At 34.2% G+C, this 19704-nt stretch overlaps 1 protein-coding gene across 9 annotated transcripts in view; it reads left to right on the top strand.

The window, feature by feature from the left end:
* Positions 1 to 19704, top strand: part of LOC145673181 (multiple PDZ domain protein-like) — an 817414-nt gene that overhangs the window by 271693 nt on the left and 526017 nt on the right. For all 9 annotated transcript variants that reach the window (XM_081742643.1, XM_081742640.1, XM_081742641.1 and 6 more), the window contains 8 exons: positions 2968 to 3102; positions 4641 to 4799; positions 6501 to 6692; positions 8216 to 8438; positions 10725 to 10816; positions 14130 to 14339; positions 15587 to 15808; positions 19138 to 19311. In XM_081742643.1, coding sequence (XP_081598769.1) covers positions 2968 to 3102; positions 4641 to 4799; positions 6501 to 6692; positions 8216 to 8438; positions 10725 to 10816; positions 14130 to 14339; positions 15587 to 15808; positions 19138 to 19311 — 1407 coding nt within the window. The remainder of the gene's footprint in view (positions 1 to 2967; positions 3103 to 4640; positions 4800 to 6500; positions 6693 to 8215; positions 8439 to 10724; positions 10817 to 14129; positions 14340 to 15586; positions 15809 to 19137; positions 19312 to 19704) is intronic.

Here is a 19704-nt window from a genome sequence, read left to right as displayed (position 1 = left end):
GAGTACGAATGGACAAGTGTCACAAAACACAGATGATTCCATGTAAAGTTTCTTATCGGTGTTTTATGAAACTTAGAGCAAGTTTCGAGTTGAAACCTTAAAATTGATGCTGTATAATAACCATTCTCTACAAGGAAGAATCCTTTATATGAGAGTATAGGACAAATAAAACACACAATTGGCTTAAGGAAAGCTGAAGATCGTACAAAATGGCGATAGTATATTAGACGTGTGGCTAGCGAAGTTAATGGGGTCTTAACTATAATACAATCCAAAGTTAAGGCATATTTCGATCGATAGATTACGTCGAGCTTAGCGAAGCGAGATGATTGAGAATAAATTCTTATGTGTAGTGGTAGAGTAAATTGGGAAAAACGAATGTTATGGCGCAAAAAATGTATATAGTTCTTTGCATAATTGGTATTTGTATTCTGCTGCAACAGATTGTTTATTTACTTATTTTAATTAATTAATTGTGTTAACTAGCAGATTGTATCTATGGCTGTTTGTCTTTTTCTGACAATTACATACAGGGTTCTGACACTGGCACACGTATTACTTGCAACTGAAGGGTCCGAATTACGTAGAACAGGATGATTCGGTCATACTTGAAATTTAAAAATTAAGAACCTGGTTTGGTTCGTAAGTGCGTCTTTCTCTTTAGAGATACAATTTTCAGTAGATTGATTACAGATTCATTTTATATTCACACCAAACTTTCGTTACAACTACAATACATCAGATTGTTCCGATCTCTCTTCGATTCAGATTATCTTGTACGTTCCCTATCGTGTTTGAAACCTGTTGAGGTGAAACACTGTCACTGTGACAAGATTCTTTTCTAAAGGCTCTAAGGGGGGAGCTCAACATAAGTTAGTGAAATGTAAATGCTCAAAAATTACATTTAAATGTTTGGGTAGTAATTCCAAATTCAAACTGCTTTATGGCAGCATGTTTTCGTGTCTATAAATATAGTTTGTGGAATTAGTAAAAGTCGTTACACTTTCCCACAGAGATTACAGCTTAAAAGAAATGAACGGTTATTTCGATTTTCAGAGTGCATTAATAAGAGGGATTTTCAGCGAACAAACCTTTATTGAGTTCGTCTTTAGTGCTCGGAACGCCTTGTGTTAACTATAAGATGACAATTGAGGCTATTTGAATTGTGGAACGGTTGAACAAAATAGAAAAGAAAGAAAAAATTGCGATTGAAGAGTTGAGCTCTTGTATTGTTTATGACTCTGTAGTAGGTATTGTAATTAGTAAAAGGAAGAAAAAATGCAACTGAGAGATGAAAGGTAAACGATAAACACTACAAAAGCAAACTCTGGATAAACGTTAACGAGTATTTTGTTGTTTGATTCTATAGTGCTTAATTGACATGAATTCGTTTACGTACTCGAGAGATCAACAGCAGCAAGAATCCACAAAGGCCCTTCATTCCAATCGATTTGTGCCGTTGTCTGTTTATTTCTTCTTTTTCATCAAATGCGAACTAGCAAAAGAGTGGAACATAGGCAGATAACATAGCTTTCAATATTGAGCACTGGAATTTATCCTTTGTTTGTGCTGACTGTATAATCATTTTGTTAGATGGTTTTCATTATAAGACATTTTGTCTGAAGTGCAAAACACAAGGAAATCAGTGTTTTTGTAATTTATACAAAAGGTCTGAAAATTCATGCCTCTGAACTTAAGGAAAAAGGAAAGAAAAAAGACGCATTCGACATCCAAATTAAATTTAGTTAGCTTACCAGCCATCTATTAGCAGTTTATGTAACCAATCATCCAATAGTGGTGTATATTTTAGATGAGAAAGTTTTGCTTAGGTGAAAAGCATATTTGTGTATACTTTCGTCCAAAGTCCTCCTCCCTGAAAACCAAGTCAAGAATTGTGTCTGTTTTCCGACGAAGGATTAAAAGAAGGGTCTTCATTTATAGTGGTAGGGAGGTTGAGGAGTTTAGCACAAAGAATAGTTTGTTATGTTTTCTTTTCATTCATTGTTTCGTATTTCTAAATAGATCTAACATCTAGTTGTATTGCCAATAAATATTCAAAAAGTGAAATGAAATGAAATACCTAGTTTCATGTCCCACGGTAGGCTAAAGGGGACGGATGATTAATGAAAGGGAATTGTTATTAAATAATTGGTAGAATGGGAATGTGGGAACAGAGAAGAAAACTCCGAGAAAACCCACTGACAATGTTGTTCACCACAAACTTATATGGCCTGAGGTCGAACCAGGGTCTCCTTGATCCAGAGGTGAGCACTCTACCCTGAACCACCGTGCCCCTGAAGAAGACATTGGAGGTAAAGATAGTAAATGTAAGCAGGGGCATGATTTAGGGGGCAGGAGGGGGCAATTGTCCACCCCAAGAGTTTGAGGAATACATATACTTTAATCGATTGTCTACTAATATATTAGTACAAAACGTGAGAGTCCGAAGTCTGTGGTGCTCTTGACCCCTCTCAAGCGAAGTCTGTAATGACGCCCCTGAATGTAAGAATAGAACATTGTTATTCCTTTCTCTAGAACTAAGGAATAACAATGTTATTCCAAATTGATAGAAAATATAAGCTCAAAACTTAGCTTGAATCTTATGTTGATTGAATCTTATGTCGTACTTACTTTTTCCTGAAATTATCATTTTACCTGATACTTTAAAGGTGCAGTTCTGCCTCGATAGAGGTGATTCAAGAAAATTGTTTCGTAGTACTGTAAATATAATTGTAGAGTCCCGCAGCAGTTGAAATATATATACATATACATATATATATATATATATATATATATATATATATATATATATATATATATATATATATATATATATATATATATATGTATATGTATATATATTTAGTATACAGATTAATTGATTAGATCACGAACACAGCAATTTTTATAACTTGCAATAATAATACTATAAGACAATTGAGTTCATAAAACATATTGTATTTTCAGCTAAATACTGAGTGGGCACAAGTTGAAGTTATAGACCTTATCAACGATGGATCAGGCTTGGGATTTGGAATTATTGGTGGTCGTAGCACTGGTGTTGTTGTTAAAACCATTCTTCCAGGAGGCGTTGCAGATAGGGTATGTTCCTTAGCTCCGTGTTCAATGTCTGTTACTAACCTCTTAAATATATAACCGAATATCATAGCTATATCGTGACATGTGTAAAGAAGTATATCAAATACACAACAATACATGTTTTTCGCAAAATATACGTATTCGAGTAATTTGATGTGTATAAGTACTTACTTAATTTAAACAATTGCACCCAAAAAAATGAAGAAAAAATGTACATGTTTTGCTCAGTTTTAATATACAGTACCTTTTATGCGTATATAATATGAAAGTATAAATTTGAATTATTATTAATAATAATACCATGTGACTGTGAAGTTCCATTTCACAAGACAAAATGACCAGTAGTCCTCGAAGTGTATGCTGTGAATTACATTTCGTGATCATCGCTATGAACAACTCAATAACAAGGATTGGAGGTCATGCTAAACATTGCGTAAGAGAAAAGCTGAAGTACATTTTGTTTTAAATTAGTTAATTTTTGAATGAAAATTCATGTTTCTTTTCAAATTAACAACATTGATGTCAGTATAATTGACATTGGTAAGAGTGATATGATTCCGTAATTAATGTAAAACAAACTTAACGAAATAAAAAGAAAAGCAAGGGTCGAACTTGACTCTATCTGGCCCTCTATGATTTAAATGATGAATGAGAGAGTGCTATGAAGTGGGGACTGTACTCATACACTTGCATGGAAAGTAAAACTCTTGGTAATAGTTTTAATATTTCATTCGTATGTACTTTGTTGTGATAGTGTATAATAGCTGTGCGATGAAGCTGATGCTAAGAGATTGGATGTCACAACAAGACTTGGAATATGGAGTTAGTTTGTTTTAAATTCATCTTATGTAAAAGCTAATTATACTACGCCGCCTTAATTCAGTGAATAGTCATCGTAAAAATTGTTTCTTCGAAAGAAGGAAAAGAAGCTTGGAACTATACTCTGATCAAGACGATAATAAAACGAAATAAAATTTCTAATTTAACATCCCACGATTATGCGCTTAGGCTATGAGAGACGGTGATGGTGATAAGGAATGAAATGGTGCAATGAAAAAGGTGAGAGGAATCAGGAGAACCCCAAGGCAATCCACGCATAGGATGTTTGTCCAGCACAAGGCCCACTTGACACAGGCTGGTATCAAACCAAGGACCTCACGCACTAAAGATGAGTATTCTATCACTGAACCACCGTAGCCCCCATCAAGACGATATTACGCCGAAGTACATTTCACAATTTTACCATGCAATAATTCGGAAATTTGCAAGTTTCAATTTGTACAAACACGAAATTAAACGCGATAATTGAATGTAAATGTGCTCTTAGACTATAATCCAACCCTCTAGTAAATGAGACAGATAAGAGAATTTTCAAATTGAAATTTTATTGTTTCGAGAACAGATTTTGAGTAGGTGGTCTAGCACAAAAAATACTTGGTTCTGTTCTTTCTGTTTATTGTTTCGTGTTTTAGAGAAAACCTAGTATCTAGTTGTATTGCCAATTAAATGTTCTTTGTTATGACTTACGTTGTATTTTACAGGATAGTAGATTACAAAGTGGTGATCACATCCTCCAGATTGGAGACGTCAATCTACGAGGTATGGGATCGGAACAGGTAGCAGCAGTTCTTCGGCAATCGGGGAGCCATGTGCGATTGGTGGTTGCTCGACCTGTGGAGCCTACCTCACCAGATTATCAGGTATTAACATTTGCCAAATATTTAATTTACTTCGATTTTATGCATTATAAAAATCCGGTATTGGAGTACTTTACAACCATTTAAAATACAGTGTGTTTCAGGTCGAACATCTCTCTTTTTATGTACGATTGCAGTAACTAAAAATAATAATTTCTTTGTCATGTATCATTGCATTTAGGTTCAGTACATGCTCCATGCGTCTACCGTATTCCTGTGTCACCTGACGAATATATGCATACTTACACTGTGAAAAACACGTATCAGCACACTAAGCCTCATTAATACTGATACACTGATTAGTTACGGTGATCCTGACCTCATCCGTAGTCTTGAGAGACATCTTGAACACTTGTTCATCAAATCTCATTAGAAGAGTAGTATAGATTGGCATCTGGGCTACACGATGATCATGACACAGGGTTCCCACCGACCTGGAGCAAGTCAGGAAATTCAGCTTACTCGTAAAAAGTCATGGAAAAGTCAGACACTTTCATGAAAAGCTTTACAGATATTTAGAAAGCTTTTATATAATATATTTTTAAAAAAATAATTAGGGAATTTTAAGTATGGATTTTATTTCTCGGATTTTTTTTTTTTTTCCCTTACCCGGGAGTCTTTATAAAATAAATTCGTTTTGCTTTTGGTATTCTCTTCCTACTCACACATTACATATGTATATGCACAATAGATGAGGAACCTTGTATAAAAGTACGAACCTTGGTAACCTCACGAATTTCGTTACTGAGGCTGTCGTGTCCAATCGTAAATTCCTGAAATTAACTATAAATGGTCGTTTTAGATGAGGCTTCAAGACCAAACTAGCACTCATTTAACTGACACATTGTTGTTGCATTAAACCCTGTCGAAAGTCATAAATCATTGCGTGAAAATTACCTCTGGTCAAATCCATTATAACACCGACTTCCTCGCTTGAAACTTCTGAAAAAACAAAAAGCAATCATTATTAGTTGGGAAGCTACTTGTATATTGAACACACATCGTTCTTCAGGATTATAACAATATCCAACATATTGCAACATTGGTTTGGCTATAGCAGACGTTGTTGTTTCAGATTTGATTTTGTAAAATATAATAATACTGTTTTCATAGCACAAAAGTTCATTTTTTTGTTTTTCTGTAAGGTGTAACTTCTTTCATATTTTTAATAAGCTGCCAATATCATTCGTACTAAATACTTGAACCGTTACTGCAATTTAGATATAACTTCTGTAAACCTTTATATCCAATTTGAATAGTATTTCATTTACTTTGCTATGCAGTCCATTTCCTCACAATTTCAGTTGGCAATACAGTATCTTTGATTTTGTAAGTACTTTTGCACACCTCAAATTTTCCGTACATATTTTTTCGTCATCAAATGTGTGAAGTAGAGATGATTCTATAAAACATGATTGTAGCTCTGTTAATAACCAACACGGTGAAGGCGTTCTTTATTTGCTTTTAAAAAATTGGCAAAAATAGGATACATTGTGTTTTAATAGTGACATAGTGATACATTATGATTGACAGATACGCACTATACATTTGATAGAGATTAATGAATTCATACAGTAAATTGCCTAGCCTTAAGAAGTAATATCATAGAAAATTCAGCAAAATACTTCATGCTTTCTGCGCTGGTAATTAGAAAATTAGGGACTCTTAAAATGTTCAGTAATAAATTTATTTATTTGTTGACAGGCTTTAGGTAGTCATGCTCCTATTGTGCCGACCAAAATTCTGGGCGATCCTGATGAGTTAGAACGACATCTACTACAGAATGGTTACGCAGAAACATTCAACCCTCATCCCTCTGTGATGGATAGCTATGACAATCATTTTGTTTTTAACCAGCAGGATGGTGGCCTCACGCAAACAGAAATAGAATTGCATGTAAGTTCTTTATGTTTTGTGTTAAGGGCTTTCGTTTAGATGTATGTCTTACAAGGCATTGCTAATTCGATCCTGGGACAGGTGAAATAGGAATTTTTTTTCTGCATAAAATTTGTATGTTAAATTCTTAAGATCAAAGATTGTTGTATTAGGGACTTTCATTTCATATCAAATCGCAGATTAAATTTGCAATTTCAATAGAAACTTGTAAAATATATCAGTAGTAAATTTTTACTTTCGATCATAGATGTCAGAACTATTGTAACAAAATTTCAAGCAGAATCTGTTCTTATTGAACGGAACAGGCGGTCGAAACTGCAAGCAACTTATCGTGTGACACAGTATCAAGTAGCACAAACCATACCATGTTGCGGGTTGTTCATCCAGTTTTTTCAAATAGATTTGTCTCTTCCTGCCACATACATACATAAATGGATCCGCTGTTACTGATACATCAATATTTCGGGGAGAGAATCGTTTATTCGTGATATAATGATTAGGCGATTAATATTTAGTGATACGCTTTTATTTTCAGAAGGAAAATGTAGCGATGATGGATGTCAATTCGAATTCTCATAATTGTATTCTTTCTTCTGAAAATTGGTTGCTGTATTACATTCCATGTACAGTGGCAGGGTACAAGTTTCATATATATATATATATATATATATATGTATATATTCTCTCTTCTATATATAAATCGACAAACAAGGTTATCATATTAGTATCAATAGCGGAGATACAAATATGCAGATGATCCCATAACGAAGGGCTGAGGGCGTCATGAAAGCATGTCTTAGTGGGGATGTAATAGGATTATATAGAGGAAATTTGGAAACTGAATATTTGAAGATAAGAAAAGGAACAGGACTGTTTAGGTTGTTTTCGGCCGATTATGTCTACAAAGGCAGATTATTGACATTCATGATTTGATTTGGAAGAAGTATAAACAGTTGACATAAAAAATGTATTTTATTTTCGTTCGTATTTAAGTATAGCCACTATTATTCCATGTATCGGAAGGTGCAAGTTTGTTTACAGTTAACGTGTATACATCCTCAAGATAATAAATCTGCAGTTGAAGCAAAATCCCTGCAATTGAACACACTGCTAAGGTAAATGTCTCACTGTAACCGAAGAAATGCCTATGGGTAATTTATTACGTAAAGCAAGTGTATCTGTCTAAGACAGCAGCGGAAGTGCGGGTATTTTTCAAAAAGAAAATCTCAGGTATCCAGCTTGAGCATTTACTGTACTATTTAGCATTTAATATTTTTTACTTCTGGTCAGGGTGCTTCCTGGTTCAATCCCAGCCCGCAACAAGTGGACTTTGTGGTAGATAAACAGAATATGTGACAATGTTCTCGGGCTGTTCCCGTTTACTCCCACTGTTTCCATCACCGTCTCCCGTAGCGTCGGTGCATAAATGTGGGGTGTAAAATTAAAATAATAATTTATTTGTATACACTGTTGTATTAAAATGTATCAAGAGAATAAAGGAAGTTATAATTTTCTTTATATAGCCTCAACCCAGTTTGGTGGTAGATGTTGTTACAAATCCAATGCCCATAGCTGCAGCTCCACCACCGCCGCCCCTGGCGACGACAGTCCCTTCTCTTCCTGTGCTCACCATGGATATGATGTCTTTAGAAGCGAAATTGCCTGAAATGGAAACATTCGAAGTAGAATTAAAGAAAGATGCTCATGGCTTGGGAATAACAATTGCAGGATACGTATGTGAAAAAGGTAAATTATGAATAATCTAAATTGATAAACTTGGTTTTACGTTGATAACTAATTGAAAAAATGAAACGATGTTTTTATGTTTAATTAATGATAATATAATATGTACTGCATAATTTAGTGTAGTTAAAATTATTTGTTTTCAGTATTCGAATATGAAATATTTAAATTTCATGCGCATTACTTCATATACCAAATAATATTCTACTGCATTCGTGGTACCATTATGACCAAAGTTATTCAATAGTTCTTGGGAACGAATATACATATATACATATCCTTCATAATCTTTTTATTTGTAGATCTGTTTACATGCAAATATCCTGTTGTCGTATAATAACTGCTACCAGATTATGGTTTTTCTATGCATATTCATTAATCACGTTAAAATCAACTTCTCAGCTAGAAAACTAAACCAAAGTATCTTACATGATCAACTCAACAAGTGAACTGAATCTCCGCTGGTCTGGTGGCTAGCACACGCGTTCTTTTGATACACACATTTAGGGTTGGATTCCCGGTTGGAGAGCATTGAATGCATTATGGCGGTTCGGCTTCCGCTTTAAATTGTAGGTTCACGTTTCATCTAGTGTTGTTGATGAAAAGGTACGCTCAGCTTCAACATACAACAAGTGAACTGAAGAACTTGGATAATTTAGTAACTCAGAGAACGTATCTCTGTTGAAACAATTTTTTCCGTGCTTCATTTATCTCTAACAACTGGCATTTTCCATGTATTAGAGATACGTACCAACCTTTTCGTTTTGATGAACATATTTTAATAATGCGCGTGAGTTAGTGCTCCATTGTAGCCGAATGGTGCAGAACCTTTGGTGCGTGTGATCTTAGTTGTTTCCAGTAATACTCCGGTGTTGACATAATATTCTAAGTTAGTTGCATAAAAGAGTAGCAAACTGGTTCAGAAGGCCAGATACTGGGTATTGGAAGCCGATGCGCTAATCAGACAATGTCCAGTTACATGTATGTATAAAGCGTATTAATCCATTAGAACGTGCCTGATTAAAAATACTACATTCCAGAATACAATAGTCATTCGAGAATATAATTCATTAGTTTTTATATTTTTTTCAAACTAGGCTGTTTTTCTCTGATGTATTTTGAGTATTCTCCTTCTTTCCCTATTTTGTTTAACAGTCATTCCCAACTTGCAGATGTATAGCGTCAAAATATGCTCTTCTTCCCCACTTGTATAGTGGGTAGGACGCGCGACTTCAGCGCAGGGGCCGGGTGGGATGGGATGGGAGAAACTTGAAATATGAACGCATTATTCTGGTTACGGATTCCAACTCAAACTATAAACTAACGTCTCATGCAGTCTCGGTGCCGAAAGGAATACTCACCAATCCAAATAACCAATTTTCTTGGGAAAGGGACATCTAATAGCAATGAGAGCCAAGGACGTGGCAGGTCGCTCTAGTGGTAGGTGAGAGAATGGCTGTATACGAATACTTACGACTTTCGGAAGTTGTTTCTGCAGGACCATTGATTCCATCACATTTCTTTCCGTGTGGGGAAAAACTGTTTCTGTTTATGGGCAATGTAACAATAGCAAATTGTTTAATGTATTCCGAAGAGCCGCAGTGTACAGAAATTCAGTCGCTTAATATTGTATGTACCGTGCTCTTTAATGTAACAAACATCAATCGTACTTCGAAATGATTATGAAACTTCAAGATAAATTGTTAAAACACACAGATACAATACTTGCGCAATCGTATTTTTGCTGTCTTTTGACTGAGGTATAAGATTAACATCAATGTTTGTCTTGTATAAAAATATAATACTCCACACTGTTTTTTGCGATGTAGAACAGTCTGAAAAGTTTTATGACAAATTGTTATAAAATATTCTCTTCAGTTGAATTGAGTAAATTAAGGAATGCGAAATATCAACGGATTCAAACTTACCTTTGTTGACAATTGACTTTTTTTTTATTAATTATAGTCGTTACATTTTAGTGGTTTGGTTACTCTCTAATAGGCTTTAAACAAAGTGCACATTTTCACGAAACCCCGCACAATTTTTATTATGTTGTTTAAAATTTGGATTAGCAAATTTATTCTGGAACTTGTACGAAAATAGACATAATTATTGTATAGCAAAGTACGAAAGTCTCGCGTAAAAACGCGTAATTTATTTCCAAATGTGAATAAATCATCCTTGTTGTTCATGTTCAAAAGTTTGTTTTTAATTTAAGTAATTACAGTTGAATAATTAATGATGATATATTGATTTTCTTATTTATTGATATATATGTTCATTTTGCAGAGGAACTATCAGGTATATTTGTGAAGAGTATAAGCGAAGGTAGTGCTGCAGACGTATGTAGAAAGATCCAAGTGAATGATCGGATAGTCGAGGTACACATTTATCTTTATTTATATATACATCTAATAGAATAAAAGTGAAAACAACATAATTGACAAAGTGAAATACTTAATATTCTTGTATTAAGACATTAAATTAACGTAACTGGTAAAATGTTCAAGAAGCGTCTCAGATTACTTCATGTATGCATGTAAATTTCCGTTTCTAGAGTTTTGTCTGCGGGATGCTATCAGTGCATGTGCTCTAAAGAATATCCATTTTTTATGGGATAATACTCATGAAACTGCACTCAGTTGAATTCTGCCTTCTTCCAGGACTCCATGAGTAGATCATTTTTCGTAATGGATACAGCTCTGTATTTGGTGGTCATCAAAAGTTCAGAAACTGAGCTAAGTCTATAGACCTCTTTTAAGTTTTTAACTGCAATATAACTTTCTGAAAATCGTCAGAGGCCTTTGCACATGGTGTTCGGATGATAATCTCATTAACTAGACAAGTCTGTAGGGTATTTGATTTTGTGCACAAAGCTTCTTCGGCAGATCAATGTAATCTGTAGCTTCTCAGAAATAATTGCAACTAACAAGCATCTTAAATCTGTTCGTTGTAAGGTAACAGTCTCAGAAGACCAGTTTTTATTATTATTATTATTATTATTATTATTATTATTATTATTATTATTATTATTATTATTATTATTATTATTATTATTATTATTATTATTATTATTTGAAAAAAAGAAAACAATAATGTTCGACAACCATCAGTAACATCGTAAATTGATATCTGGAAAACATTGATATATGCATAAATAAATATGCAAAGAAATAAATATCAAGCAGTTAAGGCTATTAATACGTTCTTTAATTAAAGTTCCTTTTCTCTGTGATACTGGACAAGAACTTGAAAAAAGTAAAAGCAAACATGCAAAGATCCATGAGGAAAAAGCTATGCCATCGTAACAGAATACAGACAGCCGAATCTCTCACTCTAATTACAAATATAGGATCTTGAAGTGGATAAACACGTTTGAGTCACTCTTAACCTTTTAATGCACCATTTTTCCGATGACGATTTTATTAATTTGGAGTGGTTTCAGTGTAGGAAACACGGTTTAAAAAAAAAAAATGCAAATAATATGGGGTCTATGGCATATTTTATGGTGCTTGCATATAGGGTGTATGCAAAGTTGGGCGTTGGCATTTGCAAAATCCAGTAAAACCAGATAGAACCAATAAAACGCGACGAATGTTAGCGTACTTGCACTTTTGCACTCATTACATTGCTGTCCACCTAAACGAGCAAAGAAAGCTCAAAAATGACAATATGGCGTAACTCTGCGTGCAACAAGTAAGCCTACGGTCACAGTACATCCGATTTTTTACTCTTGTGATTACGGCCGACTGGTCAGCCGACCGCATCTGCCGACTGCTTGGTCACACTGCAACCGGTCCGTCCTCAGTCTGTCTTCTTGTGGGATACAGTATGAACGAGGAATTGCTGCTATTAGAAAATCCTGTACTAAAAATATTACTTTTAGAAAAAGATAGGAGCGAATATGTAAATACTATTTTTCAAGAAAGAGAGAAATATGGTGAGTTTCGCACACTATTACCAAAGTTGGTTGAGCAGCTACAGAAGTTTTTTCAGTACTTCAGAATGGAACAGGATACATTTTGACACATCTTACAGAAGATCTGAGGACGCATAGAGAAGCAAAGTAATTTTCGAAAATGATACCAGCAGAAGAACGACTTGCTGTAACTTGTAAATGGGAGTCGCAATACTTGCGATGAGTTGTAAACCATCCACTAGTCTGGCGTAGTCTGACGACAAAAACAAAATAATTTGTTTCCGATCGGTGGTCGGTAGAAGTCGGCCGTATTCGCCAGAGCATGTCGGCGCGAAGTGAGAAGCGTCTGGTTAAGCGCCATGTTGAAATGCAGGGTCACGTGATAGTATAACATACTGTACGTAGATGAAAGTTCAGTGGAAGAAGATAAAACTAGTGGGACAGGAAAATTGGTAGGAGAGCGGGTTAATGAAAAAGTTACATAATAAAAAATACGTAATTCAAAAGAGTGAGAATAATGAATATTAAATATGAAAATCTAGTAAATAAAAAATGCGAGATAAGACTGAGTGAAAGTAATGTGAATAATAAAATTGGCGAAGGTAAAAAATATAATGAATGGAGTGTGTGAATATGGGTCAGGCAAATATAACATTCTGGTTAACAGGAGGAGAGTTATTCGCAGACAGGATGGTAACATAATTGTCTTTCCGTCTGAGGGTAATGGATTAGCCTAATGGAAGGAAATCGAGAATACTTTTTATTACATTATTCTCATATACTTTATTTAATAATTTTGTAGAATTTTTTTTTTTTTCATACGTAATAAATATAGAAGGTGTGGTCAAATTTCCTGTTGTGATGGATCATGCTTAGGAAGGTAGATGAAAAATTTGAGTGCTTTAGGAGTTTCGGTGATTGTTGATACAAATCGTGAGACAAGTTCCACTTACATAGAAAACTGGATAGTATCTGCATTTAAGGATTAATTTAGATTAAAAGAATATCAATTTCCGGAATAGAAGAAAATATATGCTATGTTTGTAATTGTTCGAGGGTCAGACTGGTATCAAATATCGAATAGGTTTTACATCTGGCTCTGGAATTTCTTCAGTGGAGTTGTGGGGTATTTCAAGGAGTCAGTTCTTGTAATGACAGTGTGGAGTTTGATGGAATCTTGGGTAAACAACTTCAGGGGGGTTCGGAAAAATATTTTTGCTTACAGGTTAGGGGTGAGTATTGGACAAGAAAGATTCATTGGTTTTTTGTAGGGAACGGAGACTGGGATATTTTAGTTATGGATGCTGGGAGGAGAATTTTACAATGACTTTTGTTTTCTTCGGTAGGGCTTGTGTAGAACATAAGTTTAATGTTGTGATTTCGTTTTCATTATCTTCTAGTAATCTTCTAATATCTGCTAGTGATTCACGTCTATTTCCTCTTCGGGATTCACTTATTCCAACTAATACGTATGTAAAATTAATTTTTGTTTTACCTATATTCATTTGTAGTTGATTTGCTGTATATATTTGAAATTGAGTTTGATTTTAGGGATTTTGTGTATTTCACTCAAAAGTTACTCGTGTTTGAACTGACTCAGAAGCAGGTCCTGAGCTATAACTTTAAGAGAATTAGATTGTCCATTAGATAGGCATGATTTTTTTGTTTGTTTGTTTGTTTTGTTAATTCTGTTGTGTTAAGTGTACGGTTTTAACGTATAGATCTATTTGTGTAATTAGTTTATAGTAACATTAATTTTTGTATGTTTATTTTAGGTCGACGGGCGATCGTTGCAGGGATACACGAACCATCAAGCTGTCGAAGTTCTTAGAAGTACAGGTCAAGTTGTAAGGTTGCGATTGGAGCGATACTTGCGTGGCCCAAAATTCGAACAATTACAACAAGCCATTGCAAATAGTGAACTTAAGCCACCAACTCCATCTTCACCATCAGCAGCGTCATTGCCACGGGTACCAATTAGTACGGTGAGTGAAAAATAGTTACCAAAGTGACTTTGTCTGAAGTAGTAGAAGGGTTACCTCTCTCACAAAGCTTCCATCAAAAATGACCAAATGCTTTAATAAGTTAATGGATGGACTAGAGCTACCATATACGTGAGGCATAGGAGTTTCCCATCTTAAAAAAAAGGTAATATTAAAGACTCGCATAGCTACCGAGGAATTACTACCTATTGTCAATAAGATCTAAAGGAAGATTTTAGCTAAGCGAATTTTTGCAAAAACTATAACACTGTAGATAGTACGTCAGGACGACCTAATCATTCTATTTTTTGGACAATATAAATATTGGTACGCTCATGTCCAAAATGATTGTCGCATATCTATAACTGTCTTGTAAGAATATAATTTGATAATAATTTTGCAGGGTACTTTTAACACTGATACTATGTGTATAACCGGGAAGTGTATACTTCTGGTACCCGTAAAAATGTAATAAAGAAACAGTGCCCATGTTTTTTAAATATTGAGTTAGAACTGGACAATCTAAGCAAAATGTGCAATCGATCAGTTAAAACTTCATCTTTCTAGAGCCTGTAGTTTCCGAGATCTCATTGTCGAAAGGATTGGCTACAAACATATAAACGTAGTTTAAAAGAGCTCCAAAGATGGCAGCACAATTCATTTGCATTTATTTAGGAGAAGGCTTATTAAAGGCAAATGCCTTTGAACAATAATTTAAAAGGATAAACTTTGTAAAAAATATTTCTTTAAGTAATTTATTTAAAGTACACTCTTTTAAAAATATTTGTCTTTGTTATAAACGTGAAATCACAAATAACCGGAAATCAAAGGTTTGAAAGCTAAAGTTATAGGTTAGAGCTCGGTCGTCTTAATTGGTACTGTAGCATTTTAATAGATAGATAAAATAAAATAAATAAATAAATAAATAAAAATAAAAAGCGACATGAGCATATATGTTTATTGTGAAACGACGAAGTCTTTTGTTTTGCTGCGGACTGTACAAAGAATAAGTAAAAGTAGAATGTGTAAAAAGTACTGTTGGTATAAAGAAATAAGACTATTAAAACAACATTCGAATTATTTTTTGCATTTAAATAAATAATGTACATCAGAAGTCAATAGCTTGCGATATACCGAATAAAACTAAACGTGTGTGGGAGAATGTGTAAAGAAAAGAAAAAGGAAAACTCCTAACATTGATTAGAAAAGATGCCATATTGTTTATACATTTTCACATTTCTTTTGTTTAGGATGGAGAGGATTCAACTACCGAAATCGAAGTTGAAGGAGAATCACAAACCACAATTGACTCCATTGCGCTGGAACAGATTGAAGCGACTAACATGGAGGTCGAGGTTGAAGACGTAGAGTTTTTGATTGACACCAATTACGAAGGACCTCTTAAACCGACCGTAGAAGCTGCAGTACAAGCTAAATGGTCAAAGCTCATGGGTCCTGATGTTGAGATAGTGGTAAGGGAAATATAAGAAATATTTCATTTTAAAAAAATTGCATTACAAAACTTTCAGATTTTTTTAACGTTGTTCTTTTGCCTTGAATATTTTAAATTTACATTTTAAAAAAATTCTTTGCTACTGACTACCGATTTTTTATATTTGTTGTCTTAAGTTATTTTTGAAGATTGAAACAATATTTTCAAGAAGTTAGTAGTTTAACTTATTGCTCGTGATTATATCATCAAACGATGTAGGGTCATTGTTCAAGGCAGTACGTATATGAGTCTCAGGATAGTGTTACTAATACAGAGACCAAAAGCTAATATTTAAGTGCTATTTAACATTTTTGAGACCGCAGCATTTTCCCTTACACTGCAAGAATTTCGAAAATTTTCTTACTGGGATTAACACAGCTCAATAATAAATAATACTTCATTGTGAAGATGGTGTAACGTTTTTTCATTTAGTACGCAAAAAAGCGACGAAAATATAAAATTTGGAATTTTCAAATTTGAGCAGTTTGATCCATTATCCCTTCCCTCCAGTCGTTGTAAATTCTGTCCAATTATTATACGATTTTATGTTGGATAAATAGTATACATCTAACTCATAATACTACCAAAATTTATTCTTCTGTTTAAATAGTTTCAGAGTAATGTGAAAATTATCTGAGACTAATGTGGAGATATACAGTATTCCTTTGTGGGAAAATATATAAACTCTTATATCACAAACGTGAAGTCACTGTATACATGTCAATCTTCATTAGCAAAATGGCTTTAAAATATTCATAAATTTTAAACTAAGCCTGTGGTGTTCCGTGACTTAGTAGTGAGAAGCAAGTGGAGCACCATGAATGTTCTGAATGTTTCCTGGTACTGTATTGAGGATTTTATATTTTGTAAAGGCTGATACGTGGCATGAAGGTATCATGAATTGTCTTGAGAGGCCTACTTGTATAGAATTTGTTGATAGAGGAAAAAAATAATAAACGAAGATACTGCCCGAGATTGGCAACAATAGGGTCGTAAACTTGGATGTCAATTATTGTCGTTTGTAGTCTATTTGAAATCAAGAGAAAATTAATGTGTTAAAATAATGCTTATAAAGTTAGAGTGTACGCTGTTACATGGTAAAGAGTATATTTTGGCTGTAATCGGTGTACCGTAGACCCGCTGTTGATTAAAGAAAAAATAAAGAAAAACTTTCAATACGGTATGCATAATAATTAATTACGTGCCCAGATGATAACACATTGTAAGTTTCGAATTGTTGCTACGTTGTTTCGATACCCTCAACAACTGTATATTAAAAGAAGCGGGAATTGAAAAAAATCTTATCTCTGAACTCTCAGCGCCAAAATTTCCGATTATGTTCGGTATTATCTCACCGTCCTTTATAGATAATTTGTAAATAGGTAACAGCTTCTTTTTTCTTTTTTTTTAATAAAAAATAGTAATGTATCTAATGTTGTTTCCATAATAAATGTGCGTCCTTATTATTGAAAGAAAGAAAAAGTAGAAAACGTTAGCTGTGTTTTGCTGTTTACTTTTTTTTTAAAAAAAAAAATCTTCACGTCAATTTTGAACTCCATTTCAAATTAGTATAGAATAGTGTAGAAGCCATAAATTATTGCGTAGTTACTGAAACAAAAATCTTCACCTGTACCCAGGAAGGGCAGAAACTTCAGTATTGCATAGTTTTTGCTTTGTTATTACCCTTACATCCACAGGTAGTGAGTTTGTTGTTTATGAAATGTAAATGTAACATTTAGTGCATATTCCAGAACATTTCTACCAAGATATTGCGTCTGCGCATAAAGAAAAGTCAATCGTGGCTCCGGGAACGTATGTTAGATTTTGTCATTTTGAACGAATAGCCGGCATGTAGCCATGACCGCAGCCCCTTAGCATATAGCCACTTACCCATGTATCATATGTGTAACACATTTAAGACGATTGGCGTGCATTTTTTTTCTAGTGCGAGTAAATTTCGGCCTAGAAAAAAAAATGTATAGTCGAAAACAAACAAAGTGTGATTGTAAAACATTGAATGATAGGTAAAGGCTTCTTCCTCGATAACTAATTTCAGTTTAACTGTTAATATTACTGTATTTTTAAAATACGTTAACAGTTTGCGATTGGGAGTAGAAGCTCCACGTGGAACTTTGTGTTTCTTCGTGGCCACAGTGTCATTCATGTCCGAACGGCCTCCATGTGCAATAGAAAATACCATGTGGTAAGTGATACATTCCACTTTTTCTTTCAAATCCCTTTATAAAAGGAAAATCTGAACGCATCACTGAAAATCTTTTCTATTTGGCATTCTCGTTATGTCTCTAATAAAATAAATCAAAGAATGCAAAATATTGGGCTACAAAGCATAAACCACCCATACACTGTTAACACCAACACTTCCTACCAAGGAAACATGAGAATTATAAAGCTGAAATGAAACTATCAATTCATCTGGTTTCATGTCGGTAACAAGGCTAGTGACTAGTACTATCCAAGGTAAATAAAAGTTATACATGTAATGAAAGTAGCCATTTTGGAAGTACCTGGGAATTGTTTCGGACATCTTGATTGGCTATCTTTTCTTTCAGCATTCTTCATTGGCTATTCCATTCTCAATAATTTGAGAATGAGTTTTCATTATCGCTAGGGCTGCTGTCTACTAACTTTAAAAAATAAAAAATAAATAAATAAATTTCGCCTTGAAAATATGATTTTTGAACAAACTGAGCATTTTTTAAAAACAGACATTTAGATGTTTCTAACAATGTTCTCGAGATACCGGAACACCTAGCGAAAGGCTGGTATATGTGTCAGCGTATGGTACAACGGGGGAGGTCAAGTATGCTGTAGTGTCACCCTAACATTGCTACAATACAATGTTCCTCGGAGCGAGTAGTAGCATCTTGATATGATGCTCCCTGCGTTTGCTGCATCTTTCAGGCCTATGTGAGCATCATAAGGGAACGTATGTTGAGTCAAATAAATGTTCTACTTCCGAGACTAACTATCAAACATTTGTATTAGAACTTCAGTCTATACTAGGTACAATTTATTTTTTTCAGTAATTTCGAAATGGATAAAATGATGTGAATAGAAATATATTGTAGAAGTCCTTTTTTTAAATTTATTTATTAAGTTTTAATATTAAAGTTTCTATTGAACTACTCAAGTTTGTCTATTCGTTTCGAATATATTAGGGAAGGTAAAGTGTAGGTGATGACCATCGAATTTTACTAGCAATTATGTATTTTATGAGCGCCGAGATACGTAGTAATGGCTATATTTTGTGTAGGATTCTCTTTAGCAAAGTTGTGTGTTTTTCCATAGGTTGCACAATTATCAAAATTTGGCGAAGGCGGAGGTTTAGGAATCAGTTTAGAAGGAACGGTAGATGTTGAAGATGGTCAAGAAGTTCGTCCACATCATTACATTAGGTCCATTCTACCTGACGGGCCCGTTGGAAAAAATGGCCGTCTGCGAAGTGGCGATGAATTACTAGAGGTATGTCTTACTAAATGTAGTAATGTATTTTATCCTGAATGGCTCATTAAAAATCAGTCGAAAGTAGAGTAATCCATATTTTCTGGTTAAGAACTCCCGCTTTTTGACGTAAATATATATATGCCATTACCATTCAAACGTATTGGTTATGTCATTTAAAATTTCAGTTTCTTCGGGTATGAGTACGTATTTACCTGTAAATTGTGTCAGATTGCGAGTAACTTCCGTTCACATTCATGCGATGTCGAATCATTTACATTCAAAATATATTTGACAGAACATTGTTAGTACCGTATCATATACAGGGATGTAATAGAACGTATACGGGAGTATATGGGTATACCATCCTAATATTTGTATAGTTCAGCGTAGACCGTATATACTCGAATTTAA

The sequence above is a fragment of the Thermobia domestica genome, chromosome 16 (genome assembly GCF_964235325.1).
Source record: "Thermobia domestica chromosome 16, izTheDome1.hap1.1, whole genome shotgun sequence".
NCBI lineage: Eukaryota > Metazoa > Arthropoda > Insecta > Zygentoma > Lepismatidae > Thermobia > Thermobia domestica.
The sequence above is the reverse complement of the archived record's forward strand: the minus strand, read 5'-3'. Positions and strand labels throughout refer to the sequence as shown.